This window comes from Trichoplusia ni, chromosome 2 (genome assembly GCF_003590095.1).
Source record: "Trichoplusia ni isolate ovarian cell line Hi5 chromosome 2, tn1, whole genome shotgun sequence".
NCBI classification, from domain to species: domain Eukaryota; kingdom Metazoa; phylum Arthropoda; class Insecta; order Lepidoptera; family Noctuidae; genus Trichoplusia; species Trichoplusia ni.
In genome coordinates, this window is record NC_039479.1 from 3,549,901 (window position 1) to 3,576,803 (window position 26,903).

The following is a 26,903-nucleotide window of genomic DNA, read 5'->3' on the forward strand; positions in this document are numbered from 1 at the left end:
AACTACATTGAAGACAATAAGGCATTTGATCATGTGTTTAGGTACCTAAAAAAAGGTAAGCAATATTGGTGTATCCTTTCCCTCAAAATTCAGTTTAAATATAAAATCCAACCTATTAAAATGGAGTATAATATTTTAATTAGGGTAACTAAAAATAAGTTAATACTGAAATATTTTATAATATATGGAAAAAACACTAGTTGCACAAATTGACGTAAAACATATGTATTTAATGCAGTAATACCAATATACTCTTAATCCCACCTTCAAATTAACCTGGGCACCTGCCAAAATAACAGACTTGCCCTTGTCATGTGGGACTAATGAAATAGCAACATGTGGGTGTGTCCTAGAGCACACACCTACTGGGACACACCCCTGGCAATATGGAATACAGACAATAAAACATTATAGACAACCCTAATTTGTAAACATTGAAAAAAAATCTTAAAAAATGCCATTTTGAGTCTTAAACAATCTAATCTATTCTGTAACATTTATCAAAACATACCATTTTATCTTTTTAGATAAAAAATAATGGCTGTCCAATCTTAAATGTTGACTGAGTGTGTAAGATAAGTATATTACTAATTCAAACTTTAGAATTTATAGAAATTCTGGTATTGCGTCACCTGTTTACCGATACCTATGGCACACTTGTGACTGATAATGTATAAAGTGATTTAGCTAATTAAATGTCATAACTTCAGGCATGATAGGAAATTCCTTTGCCATTTGTACTTTGCACTGTAGATGAGCAATATACCTACAAGTTATAAAGGTAAATATAGATATGGATTTATCAATAATCACAAATAGTTAGGTTATGACTTAGGTACTTAAACAACTAATGTTAATTTTCATAATATATATGTATTTAAGTACTTTACTGACCTATATAGTTAAGTAAGAGATAACCCTCGTCACATAAACATTGGGTAATACGTTTAGAGGTCAAACCTGTTCTCTCACATATCCGCGATCAAGATTGCACACAAATATTGTTAGTGTTAAAGCAAACACATTTAGCTAAACAAACGGAAAACACGTCTCGTCAACACTTTATTAACATGCCTAGAAATAATGTTACGCCGTTCTAATGCGTAGCAGCAGACAACAATATGTTAAATTCTTTCGTTTTTCCACATACTCAATAAACGCAAGTAATTATACAGCATTACTATCGCATGTGCTATTGAAATCAGTTAGGTATATTGATAGTAATTAATTTGTTTACTGCCATCATGTTCTCATCAAGTCTAAGGGATGTATTACAAGAAATGCGCTTACCTTCGTCACAGAGTCCCATTGTTTTGTCAATTTTTACGTTTGATATGTATCCTTGGGTTGGTTAATAAATTCCACACTTATTCGAACACTTAATAAAAATATATTCCACTGATCAAATTCTTAAGGAATAATGACAGATGTCAAAATTAATTGTCAGTTTACGACGAAAATTCTGTTTTACGTAGCTGGATACCATGTCCTTTTAGCTCATACGTCATAGATAGTGCTATTAACGCTTATTGAACTACAATCGGAAAGAATGAATGAACGAAATTGAAAGTAATGAAACTTATAAAAGCGACATCTGTCCAACACACTGTAAAGATAATAACGTAACTCTCCAATGTTTTCATAGATGGTGCTACTAGTACTCGTACGTAACAGTTGTATTGTAACGAGATGATGTGGTCTAAATAACATGACGTGAATGTTATGATTGTTTTGTTTATCTCAATTTTATAAGTTCTAAGTTAACAGTGTGTTACCTAATATATATTTTTCAATTTTCATAAATTTTATCACTTTTACTTTTGCCGTGCCCACAATTTTTAACGGTTTAATTTTGAGACCTACCTGTTGATAAATGCAAATTAATCTAAATTATTATAAATAAAGTATTAAGAACGTAATTCAACTATGTTTTTTATCTCTTGGAGTTTTTAATATCTACTTATGTAGTATTTTCTTACTGACATTGAGTGACTACCTACCCAGGTATTCTTACTGCGCTAATTTGTAAGTAAGTAGGCACTTAAACTTAACATCCATAAACACATTTACCTCCGTAAATTAACATTTATTTAACACAAGAACAAGATTTATAATAAACTGAATTAACTGTAGGTACCACTATGATAACCTATAAACGTGCACAGTAGTAAACACGTGTTACCTATAATAACTGTTTCTGTGTAGTTAGCTATCTAATTAATTGCAACACGGTTAATTATTTATGTCTAATAGCCTACAAGTGAATGGAAAGTCTTTAAAAGTGGTATTGTCGATACCTCTGCAATTTTTATTTCAAATGCACTACACGCAAAGACTCATGAAATGGCGGTTTCGAAAGACCTTAAAGCGGATGAACATGTTTTGATATAAAAACGAGTCTAAAATATTTAGGAAATAAAGATTTCAGCCCTCGAACAAATAATCTAGAAAGCTTACAAATACCATTTTTCATACCAACGCATTTTAAGTTTTGTTTATTTTCCAATTTAAGTAGTTACCATACCGCAATGATAGAAGGGGTTATAAACTATTAACATTAAATAAAGAAGAAGTAGAATACCCAGTAGTTAACTAAGTGCTCAATGAACCTGTACGCTCAAGTCTTTTTACATGCGATTAACTACAGTTTTTTCAGAAGGTTTGCTCATAAAACTGTCTAGCCAGTGTCTATCGATGGCATAAGTAGTAACTTGTAACGATAGTTATGTATTGTGGTTTGGGGTCAATCAGGCACCAGTTTTATACTAGTTAAACAGTGTAGTTCTAAGAAAATCTTTAGACAATTTCCTAGGTTACTATAAATTAGCCTAGGAACTGCAATAACATGACAATTGACATCTAGCAACTACACCAGTGACCTCGTGCAATTAAGAATCATTGTTTTGCTTTATTTTGCAGGCACGCAACATACTTAGAGGCGTGATAGCGAATGAAAACGCATTCTATTAGTCAGTGCATTGGAGGCAAAAATATTGTTGCGTTCGTTTTTGGAAATAAATTTCGAATGTTCATTTTTCGGTCAGCTAAAGAATAGCAGCCAGGAAGCAGAAGACTTTCGCATAGCAATCTTCCTTCTAGTTTACACCCTGTCCCTGTAGTCAAGCGCAATTTCTACAATCATTTACATCAAACAATAACGCCATGAAAATATCATTTTTCTCAAGTCACTCGACTTAAAGGGCTGGGCCGTCGCTATAACCCCTACCATCTCCAGCAGCCGAATGCAGGCAACGCTTTTTTTGAAAGCATCATAATTAGCGTACAATGACTGTGTTGTACTTAAATAAATCGACTATTAGAAACGTTTTATCCAAGAAATATGCTGCACTAATCTGGACCGACTTTGGATTGAAAATAGACATTCTATTTCCATTCGTTGTTTTCCATCAATGATTATATAACAGTAGGTGTTATTATATTGGAATACCAACAAACACCGGAGCAAAACAACACGTTTAGAGATACTTTTGGGAAACTATGTCAAGTACGGCGGCGTCGCGTCGTGGACCAGTTTGTTCAATCTGATATTTCCTCTATCGTTGATCTGAGTCTTATATTTAAATTATTAAGGGTTCAAAGTGGTTTGTTTTATTGTAGGTATCAAGATATAGATAATTTGAAGAAGAAGTAGAATACCATGATCTTGTGGCGGCTTAGTAGTTACTCATGATTTTCTGAATAAGAGATTTTTTGAAATGTAATTTTATTGAAAAATCGAAGCGAAGCGAGCCTGTCGCTTACATTACCTCTTTCTGCCTCGTTATTTGCTAGTACGTAGTAAATAAAACAAACATTTGTAGTAACGCAAATATAAAGAAATATCTGGTTGATCAATGTTAGTTTTCCTTTATTCACCTTTATTTCGGGTGGGAAATCATCAAATGTCCTTCCGTTTTGAGTTGAGCGTAAAGTAGTGTCAGACTCCTACTGACTAAAACCCACTTATGTTCCTTCCTTTGCACTTCTTGTACCGGGTCCACCCACAGTAACCCTTGCAGACAACTTTGTTGCCCCGGTTTCTTCATTCACCTAAAAGACACTTACCCCACCGTCGAAACCGAAATCTGTTATGCCAATTTCTTGTTTAAGATTGCCTTTTTACCATTTCTTTCTAGATAACACACTATCTCCACTATTTTTAGTTCCAGTTTATCATACTTATCATTGTTTACAACAATCCTCTGACATTCATTTAATATTTACGTCCAACCTGTTTGCTTTTAATAAATCTCGGCGTGGCATTGAAGCTCTCGTACAGTTTGCTTGTTACTTGTATTGTAAGTAAATAAATATTTATATAGGTTTGAAGGGTTTAGTAGGGCCATCAGCGTAGCTTTTAATGTCTTCATTTCTTTGTCTTATTAGTTGAACGGTACTCGGTAAGTGTTGCATTGGAAATCAGCTTCAGCGACGGAAGTTAAAAATTATATCTAGTTATAAGATCTGCGAGATCCTGTTGAATTCTAAAGGTTCTGGCTCTGAAGGATATTTACTAGTGTAATTGGTTTTGATGGTCATATGTTTTTTGTTCGTCTACTCTGATTTCTGCTACTGACCTCCTTGATCAATATGAATATCAGTGATTAATAGTAATACAATAAACAAAAACTGTTTGTAATTGTCACCTATCTGACAGCATGTAAACCAGTTGGGACAACTTCGCGTCCTTCTTTTGGCCTCTACTCGATATGGTGATGACAAGTTTAGTTTAGGTACTCCATTGGAAAACGTTGTACCTAATTGCTTATCTATACTTACTAATATATTGAGCTAAAGAGTTTGTTTGTTTGTTTGAACGCGCTAATGTCAGGAACTACTGGTTCAAATTGAAAAATCCTTTCTGTGTTGAATAGACCATTCATCGAGGTAGGTTTTAGGCTATATACCATCACGCTGCGATTAATAGGAGCGAAGATAAAATGGAAAATGTGGAATAAACAGGGATAATTATTCATCTTTGAGGGCTTCCGTTCAAAAATTTAAAACTTATATCTTCTAACCACGCGAAAGAAGTCGCGGGCAACAGCTAGTTGATACTAAAATATATAACTACATCTTTCTCAGTTGTTTAGAGTGCTTTCATAAGAACCTTTTGGGTAAGAATAACTGTGTGGTCACAGTTCAGCAACGCGTCTATGTTCAACGTGAAGACACCTCTTCTGTACATAGCGTTGCCAGGTCGCCAAACCCAATAGCCGGACAGACCAGCCAGTTTGGCCGGACATTTGGTTAAAAAATCCGGACACCCTATATTATTGAGGATTTAGGTACGACAATTTTTTTATGTAAAATCAGGTCTTTTTCATGATTAAAATAAAAACTGTTTCTCTTTGAGTTGCACAATAAATTAAATTCAAGATAATAAAACATTTATGAACAAATAAGACATTTTTAACTAAAAAAAAATAACTTCATCATTTTACTTATCGTAAAAAGCCTAACAAAAGCCGGACAAGACGGACACCGCTTATTTTAGCCGGACATGTAATCAAAAAGCCTAACTATGTCCGGCTTTATCCGGACGCCTGGCAACGCTATCTGTACACATACGTAGTATAGATTTTTTATGGATGCGATAAGAAAACAGGGAAAACAAATTAACTTTCTTAAAACTCTCTGCTAATAGCTGAAAGTGGACAATGGAAGATGAGCACATATCCCACAAACGTTCCCAAAGATACTTTCGTCTGAAAATACTCCTTACATTGTGCAGGAAACTGTGTATCTTTTTTGTCTCAAATTTTGCGACCTTGGTTTGCTACAGTAAGATATTGTGAAGAGGTTAGCCTAGAACTTGTAACTATTTTGTATTGTGCGTCACTCGAGATTCGTTTACTTAATGACTTACATAACTATTATTTTAGGAGTACTGTATAATAATGCCGACGTGTTTCACAGTTTCTATAATAATGTTGTTGTAACAAAAAAAAAACATACGACTGACTTAAAATAAAAACTACACTGTACAAGTAAAGTGATGTTATTTTTTTTGTTGATCGGGTACCTACTGTTTTTAAATTAGAAAAAAAAATCTTTAGGATCATCGTAAATATTTTTCATCTAAAATTTTATTTTTATAAAAATAATTTTCACTTATTTACTTTAAAATACCTATTTAACCTTTTGTACTTAAATTACATATTCTTTTTTTTTTTTAAACTGCTTTTCATGTATTGTGTGTTCGTAGGTTAATATTCAGTTAAATCTTAACTTTATGTTTGTGAGTAAACAACTTAATTATTAAGAAACATTAGCTACTTTTATTGTTTATAATTATTTGGCATTGACCTTGTAAAGGCTGGGTATTGTGTGAAGATTAATTGAATAATAAATATCCATATTTAATACCTTCTGTTTTGTTTCATGTGCAGCGATGCGATGCGAAGATTGAGAGAGATAGATTTTACTAGCCAGACTAGAAGCCTTCGTTGGCGAATTAACATTTATAGAAGAGCATGTTTAACAAACTGACTTCTTTCATAATAATGTAGGTGAATTTAAAATTGATATGGTAATTACTTTATTTAAAACTATTACTAAAACATTTACAACCTAGATATTTACACTTAAAATAAGTACTTAAAAACAAAAACAATAATTAAAATAAAGCATCAAAAACGTTTTGCCACGTTACCACGTTGAAAGGCAAAGCTAATCCTCTGAGCGAAGTACAAGCCAGCCTTTGGGGTACGGGAAGAGTCAACAAGACGCTTTGCTAGATCTTTAATAAGCATTTTGGCACTCGGCCCCCATATTAGTAAATGTATTTACTTACAAGTACTTTGATTTTTATGAGATATCTCTGAGAAGCCGTGAAAGAAGGGAGATGTCACTCTACAAGATAGTGCCCCATCTCGCTCCAACACCTGAAACTCTTGCTTCAAACGGCGGTGGAATTCCCCCTAGAGTAATCTATTGTTTAACAGCTTTCATAATCCATTACTATCAGCCAACAATCGTTGTCACAGATCTAAAATCGGCTTCTAAGTATATCTACCTAGATTACCCACTAGTTGTTGCATCGGTAGGCAATTATGCAACAATCTAATAATAATGAATCATGATTTACACCCCTACGTCACCGTCACGCCGTTGTTGGCAGGTGTGGGGAGCCGCGCTGGCAGCACTCGCAGGTCGTTCAATGATACAGAGTTGTTTGACAGAACGATGTCAGTGTATGACGCGATCCATTCATACTTTTCTTATGTTGCTAAAGTTGTGAAGAAGCGCCGTTTTGTATGGTATCCGATGTTTAATAAACTGAAGAAATGCTGACTGTATTATTAAATTATTCCTACACTACACCATTCTTGGGTCAGTTTAAAAAGGGTGGCAGGTATTATCTAGTATCATTTTTCTTCTAATAACCCTGAGTTTCCGTCGCTTTGGCAGTGTCAAAGTTTGATGTCTGATTCTTAAACTTCGGCAAATATCAACGCAAGCAATATCTTACTATTCTAAACCTTTTAATTTTCATTTTAAACAACTACAGTAGATAATTATTTGAAGTTAGTTAGAATTGCTGTGTAATTTTTACGTGAAGCGTGTGTGTGTGTGATATCTTACACCTTGAAATGTATCTTAATTTATTACATTCTATTCACAATCATAATTTAGGGTGCCATAAAATTCATCGGCACATATCGATAGTGAATTATAACGTGCCACAGTTTTATCACAACTGTGTACAAATATCTATGTTTACGGTATTTACGAAACTAACCACGATTTTCTATTAACACGCACTGCTGTAAGGAGGTGGAAGTCCTTAGGTTACCCTTGAGTCTTAGGCCCAATAGTCTGTTCTGTAATGCTACTTGCTAGTGTATATTGTGTTCCCTCAGAACTGTGCTTTATGCCTTGGGGTATTGTTGATCCCTCACCACGCTACTCTTGCGCTTATAATATAAATGGACCTACCAAAAAGACAGCCGTAAAAAAAGAGCGGGAAAAAAATTGTTGTAGTAGCTGCAAGTACTAGGATATAAAATAGTGGTTCAAGCTTACTGCTAGCTGTTATAAATAAATGATAACAATAAGACGTAAAACAAGATTTATAACAAGACACAACAATGGCAAATGCATTCATAGGAAATATTATAAGATGCAAACATACGAAATATGTGTAGATAAGTTTACTAATAAACGCTTTTAATTTATAACTTCACTGAGAATAAAATTACAATGAGCTATCACTCACCTTTCTTAAAAACAACAACAAAGTCGGGTATGAGTTATTAACAAAGTCAGTTGGGTGACGACGAAAATGTTCACGAATAAATCGTTTACAATAATAAAGTAGGTAATATTCAAGTCTTTACCTTTTTTTTGAAGTACTTACCTATATTTTTTTTTCACAAAGGTGCGAGCAAATTTAGAAACTAAACTTCAACGTAATTATCTCAATTTATCTAATTCACCTCAACAACAATGATAAGAAAGTCATCATATAATTTGTTATCAGAAACAGTGTACATGTTCTACATACCAACTGGTTTAGATAAAACATCCTCTCAAAGAAATACTAGACAACACCAAGCTCTTGCACAATAGCAATACATTTAATATGTGCAATATTTATTTAAGAAACAATCATGTAACTTTCTGTGAACATCCACGTAAAAAGGGATAAATAGAGTTTCAAGAAGTCAAAAGAACGTGACTTCAAATCTTACGAATAAATTGTACTAATCAGCAAGGCCACATACAAATCAACATAGAGAAACATGTGTAGAATACACGACGCCAGATGGAAGGGTATTGAAGACGAAGACAAGCTTCGCCATACCTAAATAGAAAACAATGGGACAAGAGCAAGGGGCAGGGGGAATGTTGAGTTGTGACTTACTTCATACAAAATAGTTCTAATGTTCTTATTTTTGCACTCATATTTTTAATAGATTTTTACGTATCATAAACAATCTCATCTTACCACGCTTTAAAATTGGTGTTGACTCGTTAAAAAAGCCGACGCACGTGCATATATTTTTTCCTTATTTCTTAATTGAGATTATATCCAATCATATTGACGAAGCAAGGGCAGGTTATAACGGGCAGGAAATTTCCAAACGACCTGAGATCTTAAAAAGGTATCTGCAACGGAGTGAACAACCTTATATGTTATAAATATAAAATATTCCGCTCACGACAACCTGATATTTTGGTTAAATATGGAGCTTACAAAATATCGATCAACTTCACAGACACATTTTGCTTACGAATGGAAGTGGGATTTTGTCTAGACATACTCAATATTGTAGACGGCTAAATGGGCAAGTTAAAAATATTGGCAGGTTCACAACTTGCCCAATTTCATATTCTTCGTGTAAGAGTGTGAGGATCTCTTTTTTACTGCCGGTAATTCTTATATCATTGGCTGTAATCATCACGGTATTTCTCAGTTTTTCCGGGACTATTAGGACAGTCGTGTTGACGAAGAGCGGTAAGTCTTTAGGTGCCAATATTGCATCATAAGATAAGTTGGGAGGTCGCAAGTTAAAAGATCCAAATTGAAGGGATATAACTACCGCCTTCACGGCTGTCGAAAAAGCAGTTGAAAATGCAAAATTGCATTGATTGACTTCGCAACCAGATCTCTTTGATGTGCCTCCACACACGCAAAACCATTAGCATTACCATTGCTTTACCGTTACCCTTCATCTCTAGTGATTAAATATTACTATTTCCTCTTTAGAAGATAGACTTTGATTGTATGCAATTGGGGAGTGGACGAATATGGGCTGACGATTATGAAGACGATTACTTGAGACAATCTTTTACCAAATAAAGCTTGATCTGTAGAAAGTATAGAAGTTGTACTAGATCACCAAAGCATGGAGCCCTTTCTACATTGGCCTTATTTTTTCAGAGAACATGGAAAATAATTTCCAGAATCTATGCAGTTATTAACCTCCATGAATACCTGCGTAATAATATAATACGTAAGCTAAACATAATAAATGTAGGTACAGTTTTTACCTGCGTACTTGTCACAAGGTTATACAGCCAACCACAAAAATAATATTAGTGGTTACATTTTTACATTAGCCTTTATATCAAAGCAAGAAGTTAATTTTAATATAATTTTGCCAATGACGTGTATTCTACACATGTTTCTTTATGTAGATTTGTATGTGGCCTTGCTGATTAGTATGATTTATCCGTAAGATTTGAAGTCGTCTTTTTAATAACCAACATAATGACACTATTTTGTTAAAAATCTTTCTACATTGTTAATACAAATTAGTGTCTGTTTAGTTTTGTGACTAAATTAACAGTTTTTTATATACTTTTCTGATAAGTTCGGAAGCGGAAGTCTAAGCTACACGAAACTTAATACTACAGGTAATTACTTCATGAACTACTCGTGTAAAATATCAAGAACAAGATAAATATAATTAAAAATAAACACCAAGGCTTAAATTATTCATGTTAGATTACATTAAGCTAACTTTCCACAAAGGTTGCGTGCGTTTGGCACCAAACCTGGACCATGGTGCAAGTTATATGTACGGATTTGTATGGACAAAGGTGTAGGTTCGATCTCTCACCTACCGCAAGAAATTAACCAAGTGTTTTTACTTTTTCAAAGTAAGAAAGTACTGACATAAAAACATCGCAAGTAAACTTCGATTGCAAATATTCTCTAAAACCCGCTGGTTATCAATGCTAGAACCTTCCCTATATGGAACGTATCCTCTGCCCAGCTATACACGTATACATATAGGCTGGCATTATAGAACTTTACACAAAAAATAACCAAAAATAAAAATAAAATTCCGAAAACGAGTACAAAAGATGTCCGTGGGAAAGGCCGTTAAGAATATAGAGTCAACGTTATCTATACGTTAATCGGCCATTGTGTCAAGGTCATCAAAGTAATCTGTCAAGATTAAGCTATGTGTAAAATCACACTATCAGGGACCATCATCTCTTATAGTAATAGTATTGGTGGAAGAGAGACAACGCTCTATACCATGTATTGCCCTGTCCCGCTTCCACAAGCTGACCCAAGGTGTTCTTGACTCGAAACATTGCAAGCTGCTCTTCATACGGTAATCAGGGGTCACGTAGTGATATCCTAGTGTACATGTAGAGAGCCCATCAGTGAGCTGGAGGCTGCATGTGTCCACCAGGTAGTCGCGCCGGCATAAAACGCGGCTGACGTCACCCGGCGGTTAGGTTCAGTCAGTAAGAGAATGACAATATCTGTTCCCTCCCCCGGGGGAGTGGGTGTCTATGAGGTTTCCCCCACCAAAAAAGGGAAGTCAGTTACTTTTAGTAAGTAAGTTTGAAAAATCTTTTTCATCGAACAAATAGAATCGATAGAGTCATAAAACAACACCACGTTTTAGTCACACCTTCTCGGGGTCTTCATTTGAATTCTTGGGAACGTGGGTGTGCCTCCAAATTAAACATCCGCAATGTAACACGGCCAATGGTAAAACTAGCATATATCACTAACCTAGGACAGCCACAGTGTGAAAATAAAATCATTTTAATATACACTCGCAATGCAATAAGTATGGCAATAAAATAACACATAATTATAATAAGTAATTAAGTATTAACATTTGGCACGGTGTCGGTATGTCACGAGAACTGCACTATTCTATACGACAAATGTTTGACAAATGCCTCGATTTGCAACACTGTCAGGTGACAATCGTTAGCCCACCTATGACAGATTTATGACCACCAACATTTCAGCCAATGTTTGCTAAGAGGTGAAAAAACTTTTGCCAACATGTTTGATTTTAAGCGTAGAACTAATTTGTCAACTAAACATTTAGTAACCAGTTGACGCAAATGATGATTTCAAATTTATAATTATGTGAAAATTATCATCTTTATTCGTAGGTTTCGTCTTAATTTCAACACTCTACACTACCTTCGAAAGCTGTGTACATATATAGGTATAACATTCCTGCCTCCTCAGCTCCATGCAGAAATACGAAGTTTCGAACATGTCATGTTCCATTCAGCAACTTATTGAGTGTACGTTCCAGACTCCCTTGAGGCTAACTTCGCAGACCACATCGTCTGGGGATGCCTTTATTATCGGCGAACCGACACCTCATTTAGAAACAAAAGGTGCTTCGAAACAAATAGAAGTAAAATCTGAAACATCCTTACTGAATGTAACATGTCGTGAAAAAACTATTTGTAAAAATAATAGAAAAGAGAGGCAATTACTAAATGCAAGAGACGGTGCACGGCTGTTCATGTTTATCTGTAAGAGCCTGAGACTATAAACTTCCTCCTCCAAGGAGGTGGGTATCCATGACGATTTCCCCGCATAACAAAAAAAAAGCAAAGTAGGTGGTTGATGGATTCCTTTTAAACCGAAGTAAGTCCACGATATCCTCGCATGAGAAGAAACTCATTCCAATAAACAAATGAAGCTTGTTTGCTTGAATTACGAGCGAAAAGGGAAAAGAAAAAAAATATTGTATAAATTTTTTTCTTTTCTCTTTTCGCTGCTCTCTTTAATTTTCAAAATATAATGTGTATAAAACTGGTGATCTGTGACACAGGTTTTACTTAAAATAGACTTCAGTCTCTATGTCATATACAAAACTTTCATGTAACCATAATTTTCCGATGATGAGAAAAATAAAGACTTTTTGATTTTGATTACTCAAACGTTACTTTAAAGCCCCAGAATTTATATCGTCAGTATTGCTATTGTGTTAGGAACCTAGCTAGTAAGTAAAAGTAATAACTACAACGTTCTCTTACATAACTGTTGTTATCAAAGAACCAAATATTCGGAATAGCTTTCTTCTTATCAATAGACGTTGCTCAAAGAGGGCGTTGAGCCAATAATATATGCGCTCGATAACGCTGGCCTTTTGTCCTCTGCGAGTGCCGTTACTGACAATACGACACCTTTTATACACATCAAATAAATATCTAGAAATCTAGATCAAGTCGGGAATTTAGGGGTGACTCTTATTAAGCGAATACTTTTCTGATGTTGCTTAGATGTGATATAGATAGCTTAGATAGGTTCTTGTAGAGAGCAAAAGCTGATAGCCGACTTCAAATGGAAACAACAGATTTTTTTTATGGGAGCTAATGACAGCTTACACAGAAAATAATCCTGAGTTTAAAGTGCCCATCAGCGAGCTAGAGGTAGCATGTGTCCACCAGGCATAAAACACGACTGACTCCTCTTTTGAGAAGTCGACTGAAAAGTTCAGATTTATGTATACCTAAGTACCATTAAACCGCGAGCTCAGCCGCGTTTTTGGCAAACGAGGCAGATGACGCCAATGTTCTGCCTAATAGAGCATGCTATCCGCTTGCCATAAGCGAAGTTTCATTAAAATTATGCCTATGCTTTCGTATTTATAATATAAAGATGGATTTAAGGTCACATTTGAAAATAAAAATATAGATAATAATTGCTCATGAAATGATATTAGAATAATACCTCAACAATGATTCGTTTTTAAGTTCTAGTAAGATAATGATTGCCTTCAAAACAGTGATTACAACGCCTACATCATTGTTATTTATAATTATTTACGTTATAAAATAAGTTGATGTATTTTTTTAAGTCTGCAAGTTATCAAAACAGCAGTTTTTTTGTTGCAACTCATCTAACAAATTTTTGATGTACCTACCATTAAATGAAGACTTTTTGCCGACATACTAAAATCTGCCTTCAGTCATATAAAAGATACCAAGACAGTATGAAAACAAAAAGGATATATACTTATATAACTAGGGCAAAGTACCCTTTGAATAGTAAGAAATCAGAAGTATTATAATGAGAACAAGTTCAAGCTAAACCTTGTAGACATAGGTCATGTAATTCCCATAGAAATATGCTTAATAAAGTCATCATTGTACAGGACTTGTATTCACAGTTTCTGGACGACTGCCATCCAAATTGTACATGTAATTTTCTTAATGCATTCCGGAAGTGCATCGGCGTTAAATATAAGTTGTTACATAAATAGTTGGTTGGAGACAGTCGCGCACGCACCGATGCAGTGTCAGTATCCCATCGCCAGTTGGCCACGTTGGCATAGGTTAGGAAGTTACTGGCAGCGAAGCGGCGTGCCTTCGACGTTTTGAACTGGCTTGGCTTTTTCCGATGACACCGATTTTTAGCATCTACCACAATCTACATAGGTACATAGACGACCTTTAGAATAGGTAAACAGTACCCAAATTTAAAAAAAAAACAGGTGTCGTAAATATAAAGACAGTCGAGACAGATATAAAAACAGTTGTATCGTTTGTAGGTTACTAAATGTCGTTCAACTGTAACGATGTGACCTTGAATAGATCGTCAACAGTTCTATTTCCATCAGTAATAAGCTTGGAATATCAAAAGGTGAGTAAACATCAGTATGATGATGAATAGCGATATCTTACTTAGGATGTGCAAGATGATAATTATGCGGCCACAGACCGTCATGATTCGTTAACGCATCCAAAAATAAGTCATCGTCCTGACCTTGATGAGAACTCAACACAAAAATATTATGTGTAGTCTGGTAGTCGATGATGTTATAACTGAAGAGCGGTGGGCAGTGGGCTGAAACGACTGGAAGGTGTTCTGCCGCGCGGTACACTGACTTGCGTTTACAGATCACTAACTCTTAGATCTTCGGAACCTGTCTCCAGTGTATCTAATTAAGTAGTATTCAGCTATCAGAATTAATTTCCCAAAGGGTTACCAAGGAACCGTTGTCTGTATATCCTTTTGACACCGGGCCAATGACAGAAACACTTAAGGGTGAAATGTCACTGTAACTGTGGAAACTGTTATTAGCTAACATTTTGGCTGTATTTTAACAAATCTATGTTATTTTTATGCTTACCGCGCGGGCTGGTTCCCTGAGGCCCAGAATAGAGAATCGTGGAAGGATTTGAGGAAGGCCTTTGCCCAGAAGTGGGACACAGTAGGCTAGATAAAAATAAATGTTTATATTTTGTCTATATTTTTAACATGTATGAATGAGACGGTTGTGTTAGTTTCACTCCGTGCTGCTTTCATTCATCTTTTTTTTTACTTTTGACATATATTCTAGACATACTAGATTCTACTACACTGTAGTATTTTGTTATCTAGCAAACTAAAATATCTCCTGCATGTACCCCAAACCACTGACAGACACATTTTGATTACGACAGTAAACATTACGCATTTGTATTGCGTGAAGACGTTTCGTTCTTAAGTTCATTTTACGTCAAACTTCTTTGCGTAAAAATATGGCGCAATTAAATTGATAACAAAAAAATATTGTATGTTTTACAAAGATCTTTATCTCAGCATTTACTGCATAACCAATATATAGGAAGTTACTATTATATTTTTTATTGAAATTATCGTATTTTTTTTTCTAATTCGCCTCCATCAATATAAAATTTAAACTTGTAGTTTCCTCTATACTTACGGCGTACATATTATTAATTAATTGTCAGTTTTTCTTAACAAATTATCAAGACTGACCTCTCCTAATACAGTTTCAAGGTGTTAGTTTAAGATTGAATAATGTTTTTTAACCTCGTATGGTTTTTTTATCGTCGTTAAGTGTTTACTACACAGAGGCAGAGTGCTTTGACGCACGACGTGAAGGCAGGCCGCTTTGCTTGTTGCAATTTGGATGTTATCTACCTAAATAATTACTACAAAAAGTATGTTTAGAATTGCAAAATAATAGATCGCTCTATTCGCTCTTGAAATATATTAAACAACATAATTTTATTTACTTTTATAACATTCAGTTCAATTTTGTTCTGATTCATACAAGAGACTTCAAGTGTTCAGTCTTTATTAAAACATTTCAATTTGTTTTCAGTTTCTTCTTCAAGAGACAAAATAAGAGACAAGCGACGCTTCCAAGCTCTTCTTAACTAGATTCTTATTGCCGACTTAGAAACTATGGGAATCAAGTGCAAGTTGCTGAATATTGTTGGCGATTCACTTTTGATACCAGAGAACTAGAACGATATTATTTGTACCGTCTAATTGAACCTAAAGTCGCGTAACTATTCGAAAACAAACTTCATTTATACATTTTAAAAATTTGTTTGCTTTCAGTCTTTGTCAGCGCCTGCAGTGGTTTTCTGCCTGCTCCATTATAAATATATAATTACTTAGGGAAAGGTCTACTACCCTCCAAAATTTTATTTATTGGGCAGTATGGACAAGTAAACACGTCGGTACCATCCATATTGCCTGACATTAAAACAAGTGACAAATGACAATCAGTTAAGTTTCAAGTTATCACCGTCACAGTAAGGATAGTCATCTGTCAGACTGTCACTTGGTACTTAAAGAGTCGATTATAGATAGGGGTTATAAAAGTGTTTGGTTAAGGGCAGACACCTTTTAGTACAAAATGTTATTAACCGTAAACCGATATACATATCATTAATAAATACTCGATTTACATTCACTGTTTAGCATTTTCACTTTGTGCTGAGGTCGGGACCCCGATTGTTTCTCTAAGTAAATTATTCACTCGTTGTTTATTTAGATTCAAGTTTGTTCTGTAAGGAGTCGATTCCAAAACATGGGATTCATGTTTTGGAATCGTCATGGATCGCCATGGCAGTGGTCGTAGATCCGACGTTCGAACACCTTGCGCTCGGGCCTGTGGGTGACAGGAGACGCCGGACCCGTATACGTCCCACACGCCCCTTCTTACGAAGAGTGAGGGGTGGGCTCTTTACACCTTCCCCTCGAGAAGAAGTCCAACAGGATTTAGGCAAGCTAGACTCGTGCAGCGATTATGTGGCTCTAGTACAGACATTTGAAGGGGTCCGGGGTGTTTTAGTCAGTGAGAATGCTTCATATCTCGCAAAAACTGGTCACGGTGGTAAATGATTCTTAAATTGGTTGATTATGATTAAACAAAATTTAATTACTATGCTTTAATATTCAAATGTATGGAAATGTTATTTCGTGTAACGTTTCACAAGTCACGTGACTTTAATCTGTCAACGATTTTAGATATGTGACTTAGCTGAAGGGTATGCATTAAAAAAAATACAAAAGTTTACAGGTGTTGCCTATTCATAGCGGTTGTCATATAACTAGATAATCGCTTGATAAAAGCAAAAAGGCAAATTTCTTATCGGCTTATATTAGTACGATAACTTTATCCACTACATCCTAGTTGGTGACCTAATTTTTACTTTAAATACGACTCCGCAATAAGGAATTCAATCCTTGTGTCGCGGGTAGTTTACAAACATTCGAGTCACATGCACCCAACCTAATACATAATCAAATTGGAGTTTTGGCATTCTGCAATTTGAATATCTGCTCAAGTATGACTGACGGGGTGACAGCATAACCGACAAGCAAGCCTCAGATTAAAATTCAGATCTCGTTTAGGGTTCCATACTCAAACAGTAAAAAAGGGCCCTTATTGTTGAGACTCTGCTATCCGTCCGGCGTTAGTCTGTCATCAGGCTGTATCATGACCCATAATAGCTAGACACTCGAAATTTACACAGATGATGAATTTCTGTTGCTGATACAACAACAAATAATAAAAACAAAATTCTAGATTAAGCAACGGTTGGTACGGTAATCTATTCGATGGATGACTTTTTTTACAAATTTGTTCTATTTATACCTAGGGAATCCTCAGTGTTTTAGTCCGACTCGTATCTGACGGATTTTTTGGAAGTTAATTCTGAAAAGCAGTTTAAGTTCAATTACACGATTAAATTAAAAAAAAAATATAGCTACCTTTTATTTTTTTGTAGTAATGTCGGACATCCGTAATTATGTCCATGTTTTCCATCGATATCACTTACCTATGTGACACGACCATAATTACAAACTATTAAACTAATACCTCTGTTTTTATCTCATTGTGAGGAACATAAACTCAATAGTCATCAAATTATTATTTTTTATGTATGGTCTCATCGTTATAAGTATAAAAAGAAACATTTTAGAATCATTACAAAGGCAACTATGATAAATTAAGTAAAGATTCGGATTGCAGTGTCCGGTTTTTCCTTATAGGAATGGCTTCAGTACCTAATAGGGTTTCGTTTATAGACTTTGGTAAGACACTAAACTAATTCTTCAGACCAAAAACGAGGTTACCCTCTCCTTGGGTTTGAAATCATATCATTGGATACTACTACTATTACAGTACCAGAAGACTGCGTCACTATTTTTAAACACTTAAAACGATCAGACAAAACGTACAATAATACAGTATAGTCTGATTTTCTTGGAAAGTGCAACTTAACGATTAGTAAAAAGACTGCAATCGTAACTTAATCTCGTGTAAAGTTGTCTCGTCCTTAATCAATATTGATCACCATAACAGGTGGGCGCCATGCCGTTATGCCAGATAATAGAGCCGATGCTAATTTATTAAGCAGGTATTACGCAGATAAATATAACACATTTTACAAAAGTCGATTACGACATCCGTCTGGTGTGATAACACTGATAGTAGGGCGCAACGACCCGGATTTGTTATAAGAAACATGTAAACTATAGTTGTAAACAAGGAATATAGAAATAGGAGAGGAATTGGGGCAAGTGGCACCCAACGAGCTTATCCGCTTTCTGATGCTCGGCGAGTGTTTGTCAAAGACGAACATATTAAAAAATATGATTATTAGTTGGGTTTCAAGCGAAGGCAGGTAGAAGAATGTATAGCATTCTCAAACTGAAATGGTAGTTTAAGAGTTTGAAATAAACAAAATAAACTTTAGGTCGGTTTTAACAAACTAGTTGATTTTTAACATGACAAACGCGCGTAGCCAGACTCTTCCTTCTAATTTTCTATGCTCCGTGTTTGTAACTATGCTAGTATATCTGGTATTGATTCATTATGTTTTTCCTAGTTAATTAATCAGTCTAGACGGTGACACAATTATGGCGCTCAAGGCTTGTGATAATTTGCGAGATACTTAAGTACCTTCCTGACACGAGATGCGCCATCTTATCTCCGTTCCGGCTGTATCAGCTTTCATTAGTCTTATAATTAGAAAAGTCTAACAACGATTAGAACAATAATAAGTTAATGAGTAAATGTGTTGACTGTAACCTATGTTTGTTTGTTTTTAATCAAAATGTAAACAACCTTTGTTCAAATTCAAAATTCAAGTATTTTTTATCAAAAATATTTTATAATATTTTGCTTGTTTTAGTAACCATAACCATATACGTATAGTTGCCTTTTTCTGATTTTTCAATTGAAACATTTTATAATATTCAATTAATAGCACTCGTATTCAGATTTAAAGTATACATTGTTTCCCTCTTTACACCTGTACGATAGTAGCTCAAAATATACAACTAATTATACTTACTTATAGAGATTAAAAACAAAGAATGTTTAGGTATGAAGTACAATCTCCGACTTGACACTCCACTCCTTCAAAAGATACCAGTGAAAACACTTTACTGATAAACTTATGTTACTGAGTACATACTTAGTGCTTATCTTAATCTAATCTTATAATACATTTATTTACTTACAGTAACTGTGCCCCCTAGGCTCAACGCATGTTGGTTTGAAACAAGAATATCAGATAAACTGCCGTCGTGTGCGTTTTGTTATTAGCAAGAAGTATCAATTTAAGCGCTAAAATCCTTACTTCGCATAGAAATTTGAATTTAGAATCGCAAAATATGAAGTGTTGGATTGTTACTCGGCCCATTAACCAAACAAAGCGTGGAGAGTTTTGACAAACCCTTCAGAAAGGGAGGTTATTAAAACGGGACTCTATTACGGCTATCACTAAGAAGTCTGCTTGCCTGACTAACACCTAATAGTGATAATGATCGAGTAACTTAGATATTATTTTGGTCGACGATATAACAACAAATACTAAACGTAGAATAAATATCAAAAGGGCCAAAAATGACTTTTGGTGTGACCCTGTGCTTTTATAAAATACGGACTCAATTATAGTGCGAAACAATCCTACACGTGCGTGTCCGATTCGAACTTGGCTAGTTTTTCTCTTTTTGCATACGAAAATCTATTTACGTAAATTGAGGTAGGTTATGCGCAAAACGTATTTACATATATATAAAGGGGGTGTGTTTCGTTTTATAATCCGATACTATCCAAACTACGTACGATGTGTCGGTTCATCTGACGCCCCCCCGTCATGGCATCATTACGGCCACATTAGGCAGGTCAGGGGCAATTGAGCCGGTGAGCGGCACTGTGAACCGAGGGCCCTAATCTTGTACACTTCCTTGTTTCGTACACACATGATTTATATTAGTTTTACGCAATCAATTTAAAGTCGTAGCCATAAGCGGTAACGCTCAGTTATGTATAAAGGAAGGAAGGCCCAGATATGAAAATTGGTGGAAAATTACTAAAATCTGATTAAAATCTCCTGTATAATATGAACATATAGCGTCGAAATGATAAAAATTATTTAAACCGTAAACGTTTTCACATTTGGCAGCGTTGAGTTCGGAGTAAAGAGAATTATAATTCATGTTGAAGCTCGCAAAATCTTACTCCATAAACCGCGAGAGTACTAAAAACAGAACCTGAATTTTATACCCTGTCTTGTACCTATGTATTTGGCCACTATTTATGGTTGTAAAACCCGTAAATATAACAGTCGTCGTCATAATATCTTTGTTGATAAGTTATTATAAACATAGGTAATATTCGCAAATAATATAATCTATGACCATAAACCTAGATAAATTATTTTTATCGAAGATATCTAATAACTAGGTAATGCTTCGATAGCAACATTAAATTCAGATAAATATTTCAACAAAATTAAGTGAGTCAATAAACGTTAATCTTTGGTTTGGATAACATCTACTATATTAGTATCTAAGAAGCCGTAAAAGCTATAACGTAGAGTAGATGAAATATTATTGAATTATATATATCTAATATATAAAATTCCCGTGTCACGATGTTAGTTACCGTACTCCTCCGAAACGGTTCGACCGATTCTTATGAAATTTTGTATACATATTGGGTAGGACTGAGAATAGAACAACATCTCCACACAAAAAACTTTTTTTTTATTTTTTGGTCGAAACTTTTTTAGAAATAATTTATTAGGCAAAACAACGTTTGCTGGGTCAGCTAGTATATATATATATATATATATATATTAATGCTTACTATATCAATTCAAATTATTTACTAACGCAATACGTAAGAATACAAACAGAAAGACAAAAGTTACATGGAAAAAATCGTATTCGATTATCATTTTAATCGAAAGATTTCCAAAATCATATTATCTTTTGTAAATTCATATTTAACATAAATAAAAACACGTTTGTTTTCGATTAACTTGAAGTAGGCAAGCATGCGGACTGACGACTTTCATTTGCCCGAGAAGCTAAAATTTGTATTTAAAATCGCTTGAGACATTCAACTGTGATCGGACATGTTGAATTAGGTAAATAGTTACAACAAGGACAACGTGCGTGTATCCAGGACAACACTAGCTGGGTGGAGATTGTGAGTTTTCAGTGGGATAATGAAAGGGAAACTAAAAGCACATTAGAGGTTTTAATTACACCCTTGTACTTGGTAAGCCAAGGTCTTAGATTTTTTTTTCGTTGAGTAAATAGGGAATTTAAAGTGGATAGATGTCGGCTGTTAACGCATAATTAATGTTATTCACTACTTTTTGTTCCAATAAATGATTTTGATTTTGATTAAAGGACCCCCTGCTCCTTAATCTGTGTACGGTTAAAGAAAGTTTTAATTATACATGATTTTGTGAACTTACTCGTATTAATGCGAGCATTCCGTGCAGCTTTCGGCCGCTCTACCTTTTTGTTCCTTTTATGGCTAAAATAATTAGGTCTCTAAAGAGAGAGCAGTACACGGAGAAAGATCTTAAATTAAAGTCTTTAATTTTTAATATAGAAGTTTTTTGAATGTTTAATTTATACAAAATACGTATTGCATTAACTGTTCATGTCTCACAAAATATGTATAGTAAAGACTCCTTTCAGACAATATTTTCTCATCATTTTTATAACTCTTATAGTATAAATTCCTCGGTAATGGCCAGTGTTTTAACAGCAATAATTCATAATAGCCCTATTAGTGGTTAGCTGTCAAAACCAATTACGATCAATTATTGTGTAACGTTATACCGCAGATCATCATAATCTCTTAAGATGAAAATTTTCCGACGCGCTTCCTTCTTACAGTGTCCTTGTATACCTGTTTGCTATTTAACTCAATCTGTGAGACATGAGTTATTTGTCTTGTAAACTGGATAATCCGAGAATTTTAGTCAACACCTACATGAATTAATTATGGGGAAAATGAAAGATAGACACTTTTTAGCCTCATTCATATATTCGTTGACACTCTCTTAATGGTTTAAACTTTCAATCTTTATTCTCTTTGCTTAACTTAGAAGTTAACAAATAATAGTATATTGTGTTATATAGGGAAAACACATATAGTAGAAAATGTATAGGTGTGTTTATATTAGCTTTAACTAGTGCCTATTAACCTTGGCGTGGGTGCATATCATTCCATAGAGCAAAGCGTCTCTAGTTGTCTTGGACAAGATGGGACGTTTATGCAACATGAAAATCTGTAATTTATGGCTGCAAATGTAAAGAAAATACCAGTCTACTGCGAGTTGGGGTTCCACACAAATAAGATAAAGATATACATATTTTCTAAAGAAATTGACACACATCGCGTTTTAGACAATCAACCGCAATCCAGTAACACAGCTTGGTGATGGAAAGACAGACATACGGCAATCAGAGGAGTTTGGTATATATTGGCTTCAGTTTTTTACCATTTGGGTACAACACTACCTATATAAAAAATGTTTTGCCTTTTAATAGAAAATGGTATGGAGCACTGCGCGCGAGCCCAAATCATACTTGGCCGGTTTTCTAGCTATGTAAATTAAAACGTAACTAACATTTTCCTTAAACTTCGATGAGTTAAACAATCAGTTGTCAAAGTAACCGAAAATAAGTTTTTATGACGTGTTTTAAGTCGGTCATACTGATACTCTTAATGATTTTTTTATTGTGGCGTTACTGCGATAGTATTAAGCAACTCATCTCCCAACATTACCAGTGTTTATTCATAACTAACATTTGTTATCTACAATCTTTTTTTTTTAAATAGAACCAAAATCTTTTTGTTTATGGGCAGTCAATTTATTTTTTAATTTTTTAGTGACAACTTTATTATGAAAAAAAAAATTGAAGAGTATTCCTTTTATCAAATACAAACGCTGTAAGTAGGCACATTCTTATTCGTCTACAACTCCACATTAGTTTTGTATAATTCTGCCAAACGCAAATTCTTAGGTCAATAAACTCGTTATTTTCAAGACGATCTATAAACATGAATATTTATGAGTAAAGTTACAGAATTTTGTAAAAATAAAACTGAGGCGCTACGTTTTTTTAACGAACAATAAAATCATTATAAACTGCCAAAATTGTACTATTAAGTCGACGTTTTTTATTGTTAAAAGACGAGCTTTATGTTGGTTTAAGGTATGGAAAATTATGTAAGTATATTGTGCAGTCATGAAGTGCATGAATATTATAATTGTGAACGTAATTGTGCTGCTTGGTGCAACAAGTTCAAGGTGTCACTCCGTCTCGTTTCACGCCCTTGCATACATCCATTTAAAAATACACTTATTACTGATAAAATATTTTTGCACTTATTGTATGCTGAATAAATGATAATTCTTTAAGGCTTACTATAGCCTATTGAGATGACTGTTGGAAGTGTGCCGTGTGTAAACGAGACCGCACTATGTTATGTCAAGCCCCGTCTCTTTCATACAACTGCAGAAGACTTACCATAAATCGTTACGTTACGAGCTGCGTTAAATCTGAGGGCACGGCAGTGCCCCTGCCAAGTCTCGAGCAAAACGGGCACGGCCGTACCATCTTTTCTCGAAGCGATTCGCGGCTGTTTCGCCCCCCCTGTATCTTCGACGTGGACAAAGCTAGGAGTTTAGCTTTTCGGGGAATAATAGTAGGCATTAGAACAAGCTTAAGTTCGAAATTACATGCCAATTGAATTAATGGTTTAGGAGTTACGGTCGATCAAAGTTACACCATTTTGTCACTCACTGACTCACTGACTCACTGACAGATCATCAAAAATCTAAGGTACTTCTAGCAGACTTAGAAACTTCAAATTTTGCACCAAGATAGGTCCTTAGCCACATATAAAGGAAAAATTATAAAAACATTAAAAAATAATATGCCATAGAAAACAATTTTATATTTGCGGTTTGGCAAGAACATTATGTATGGAGTTTTACTGCATTGTTAACTTTGTTCGTTGTTTAAGTACCTATTCAATTGGATGAATACATACATAGAATAGAAAAGAATAATATAAATGTAATACACAGACTATCATTAATACAAATTAATACATAAAATTCATAATTCATTAAATTAATAAAGCTAAAACTCCATTGTATTGCGATAAATATTGTATGCGCGCTCGATAGATGGCGTTGTACGTGTCTGAATCGCGCTATGGTTTCGTTACAAAGCGCAGTCTAAGTAGTACTTCAGAATAATTCGATAATTTTCATTTGATAGCGCCACCTGTCTATGAAAAACCATTTCGAAACTAAAAAATATTGTAGTGATAATTGATATTCGGAGAACTTTACGTGTTATTTAGTTTAGTTTAGCTATAGTTTGTAAGTTAGTAGATATATATATGCATATATATATAAGTTTAAGCTTGTTTACATTAGAAGTAACGAAGTCTCAGAGAAGAAACAAAAGAGATAGAGATAGAGAATGGGTTCTAAGCAAAGCAGTAGCTGAAGTCCTAGAAATTATGACACCTAAAAAAAAAGAAAGAAATACACTTACAAAAAATAAATGAGATCCCACCAAAAACATTACATGTAAAAAAATGCCAAGTCTCTCGATGCAGTCTTTCCATCGTAAAAAGTTTTGAGATCTCATAGAAGCCAAGTCCTATTCAAAATATTTTGTAGTTATAAATCAACATTTAGTAATTGTATCAATAGTTTTCTTTATATTATAATTATAGTGACTTGGCAATGAGCACAAATTAAAAGCTGCTTGATGCCTGGAATTATGTGCAAATGTTACTGACGAGACCAGTGATCAGATTATTTGTTATGTGTGAATCATGATGGTCACTACCGACTACATGCTCCAATACAATAATTAAGAATACCTTACGGGCCATCGCTTTATGAAAGTAAATGAATCGAGAGTACACTAAGACTGACTGCCGTTGCCGAAATTCGGTTGGGACGACACGGATAAACCAAAAGAAAATTAATTTTGTGATATTAATGTTTACGCATGCGGTGTGTGTAACTTTCAACTCCTACAAATATGCCGTTTTATTTGTTTCTTCTTGTGCTCATTGCCAAGTCACTATAATTATAATATAAAGAAAACTATTGATACAATTACTAAATGTTGATTTATAACTACAAAATATTTTGAATAGGACTTGGCTTCTATGAGATCTCAAAACTTTTTACGATGGAAAGACTGCATCGAGAGACTTGGCATTTTTTTACATGTAATGTTTTTGGTGGGATTATCTTTACAATAATACTCTTTTGTAACTTTCAAAGATTTTTTGTCGTCACACACGTCATTTGTTTTACAGCATTTATAATTCAGTTGTACGTATACTTTGAATAAAGTAGGCTGTAGGCTTATAATTTTGCAAAATATTTCGTAATATTATAATAATTTAAATTTAGTAAACGAAATTATCAAATTACTTGTCTTGCGGGTGACATTGCATTAAATAATCAACTTTTTATCATTTCTACAACAGACTGCTTACTTTTACTGATTATGAAATGATGGATTATGATTGTGGTACCTACATATATCTAGGTAGGAATAAGTTTAGTACGCACCTAGATACCGAACGAAAGAGTATAGTTTTTATAATTTTCCCAATCACTTCAGCGTTTATTATTACTGACAGGCACAGGCTACTTCATTTAGCAGTTTTTACCATGATTCCCAGTCATTTTTTAGAGTATTATGAAATGACCTTGAGATTCTATGAATATAAATGTTAATTTTATAATGCCTAACTAATTTTTCATTTTAATTAGACTACATACTTACGTTTACGTTGCTTACCTAAGTTTACCAATAGAAGCGGTTGGTTATTCCACATCAATAGATTAGTTAGTAGTAGAATTTATTGACTACTGCTTCAAGTCATTGAATGCAAGATAGATACACTGTAAGGGCATCAATTCGCAGCAAGCATGTATGGTTGCTATGCAGCTAGCTAAGTCCGTGAACGTATATTATGGACTCACCGAGTATTTGCAGAAAGCTGTCCTCCAGCCTCATCGTGGAGGAGAGAAGGTAGTCGGTCCCCTCCAGCTCGCTCGGTGCCAACACGTCGCTCCTCATTTTCACCTTATAACCACTACACAGAGTCCAAATTACAACAACCCAAGTTCCTAGAAAGGAGCCATGACTTGTTGATATCCTATGAATTATTTCCTTGACGAAACACTACACTGTATCTTCACACGCGTCCCGAACGCAGTTGCGTAACGTAAATTACGAATTAATGTATTTTTTATAAATAAATCACTGTTAGAATAACTTACGTCGCTACCTAAGTTATTCTAAGTCACTGTAAGTTATGTAAATAATATTATTGGCAGTCAGTTCACTTTGACGGGTCTGGTAATTGTGCGGCCGGTGAGTAAACGGCGTAAACAAGCCGCCGGAGCCGGTTTATTGGCGTTTCACGTGGATGTATTATTTTGTACGATAGCGCAGATAGTGGCGGCGCGCCGTGTGCGCAGGATGTGCGGAGTGGCGGCGCTCGCGGCCGCGTCTACCGCCCGCCGGCCGCCCGCCGCGCCGCCAACAGCTGATCCAC

General features: G+C 34.7%; 1 protein-coding gene across 2 annotated transcripts in view; it reads right to left on the bottom strand.

The window, feature by feature from the left end:
* LOC113503923 (transcription factor HNF-4 homolog) overlaps positions 1-26,903 on the bottom strand; it is a 54,901-nt gene extending 27,998 nt beyond the window's left edge. The window contains exon 1 of one of the 2 annotated variants that reach the window (XM_026886075.1): positions 26,326-26,903. In XM_026886075.1, the coding sequence (XP_026741876.1) occupies positions 26,326-26,422 (97 nt within the window). In that variant the 5' untranslated portion in view covers positions 26,423-26,903. Of the gene's footprint in view, positions 1-1,290; positions 1,525-26,325 lie in introns of those variants that run through there. The other variant, XM_026886082.1, reaches the window with a different exon arrangement.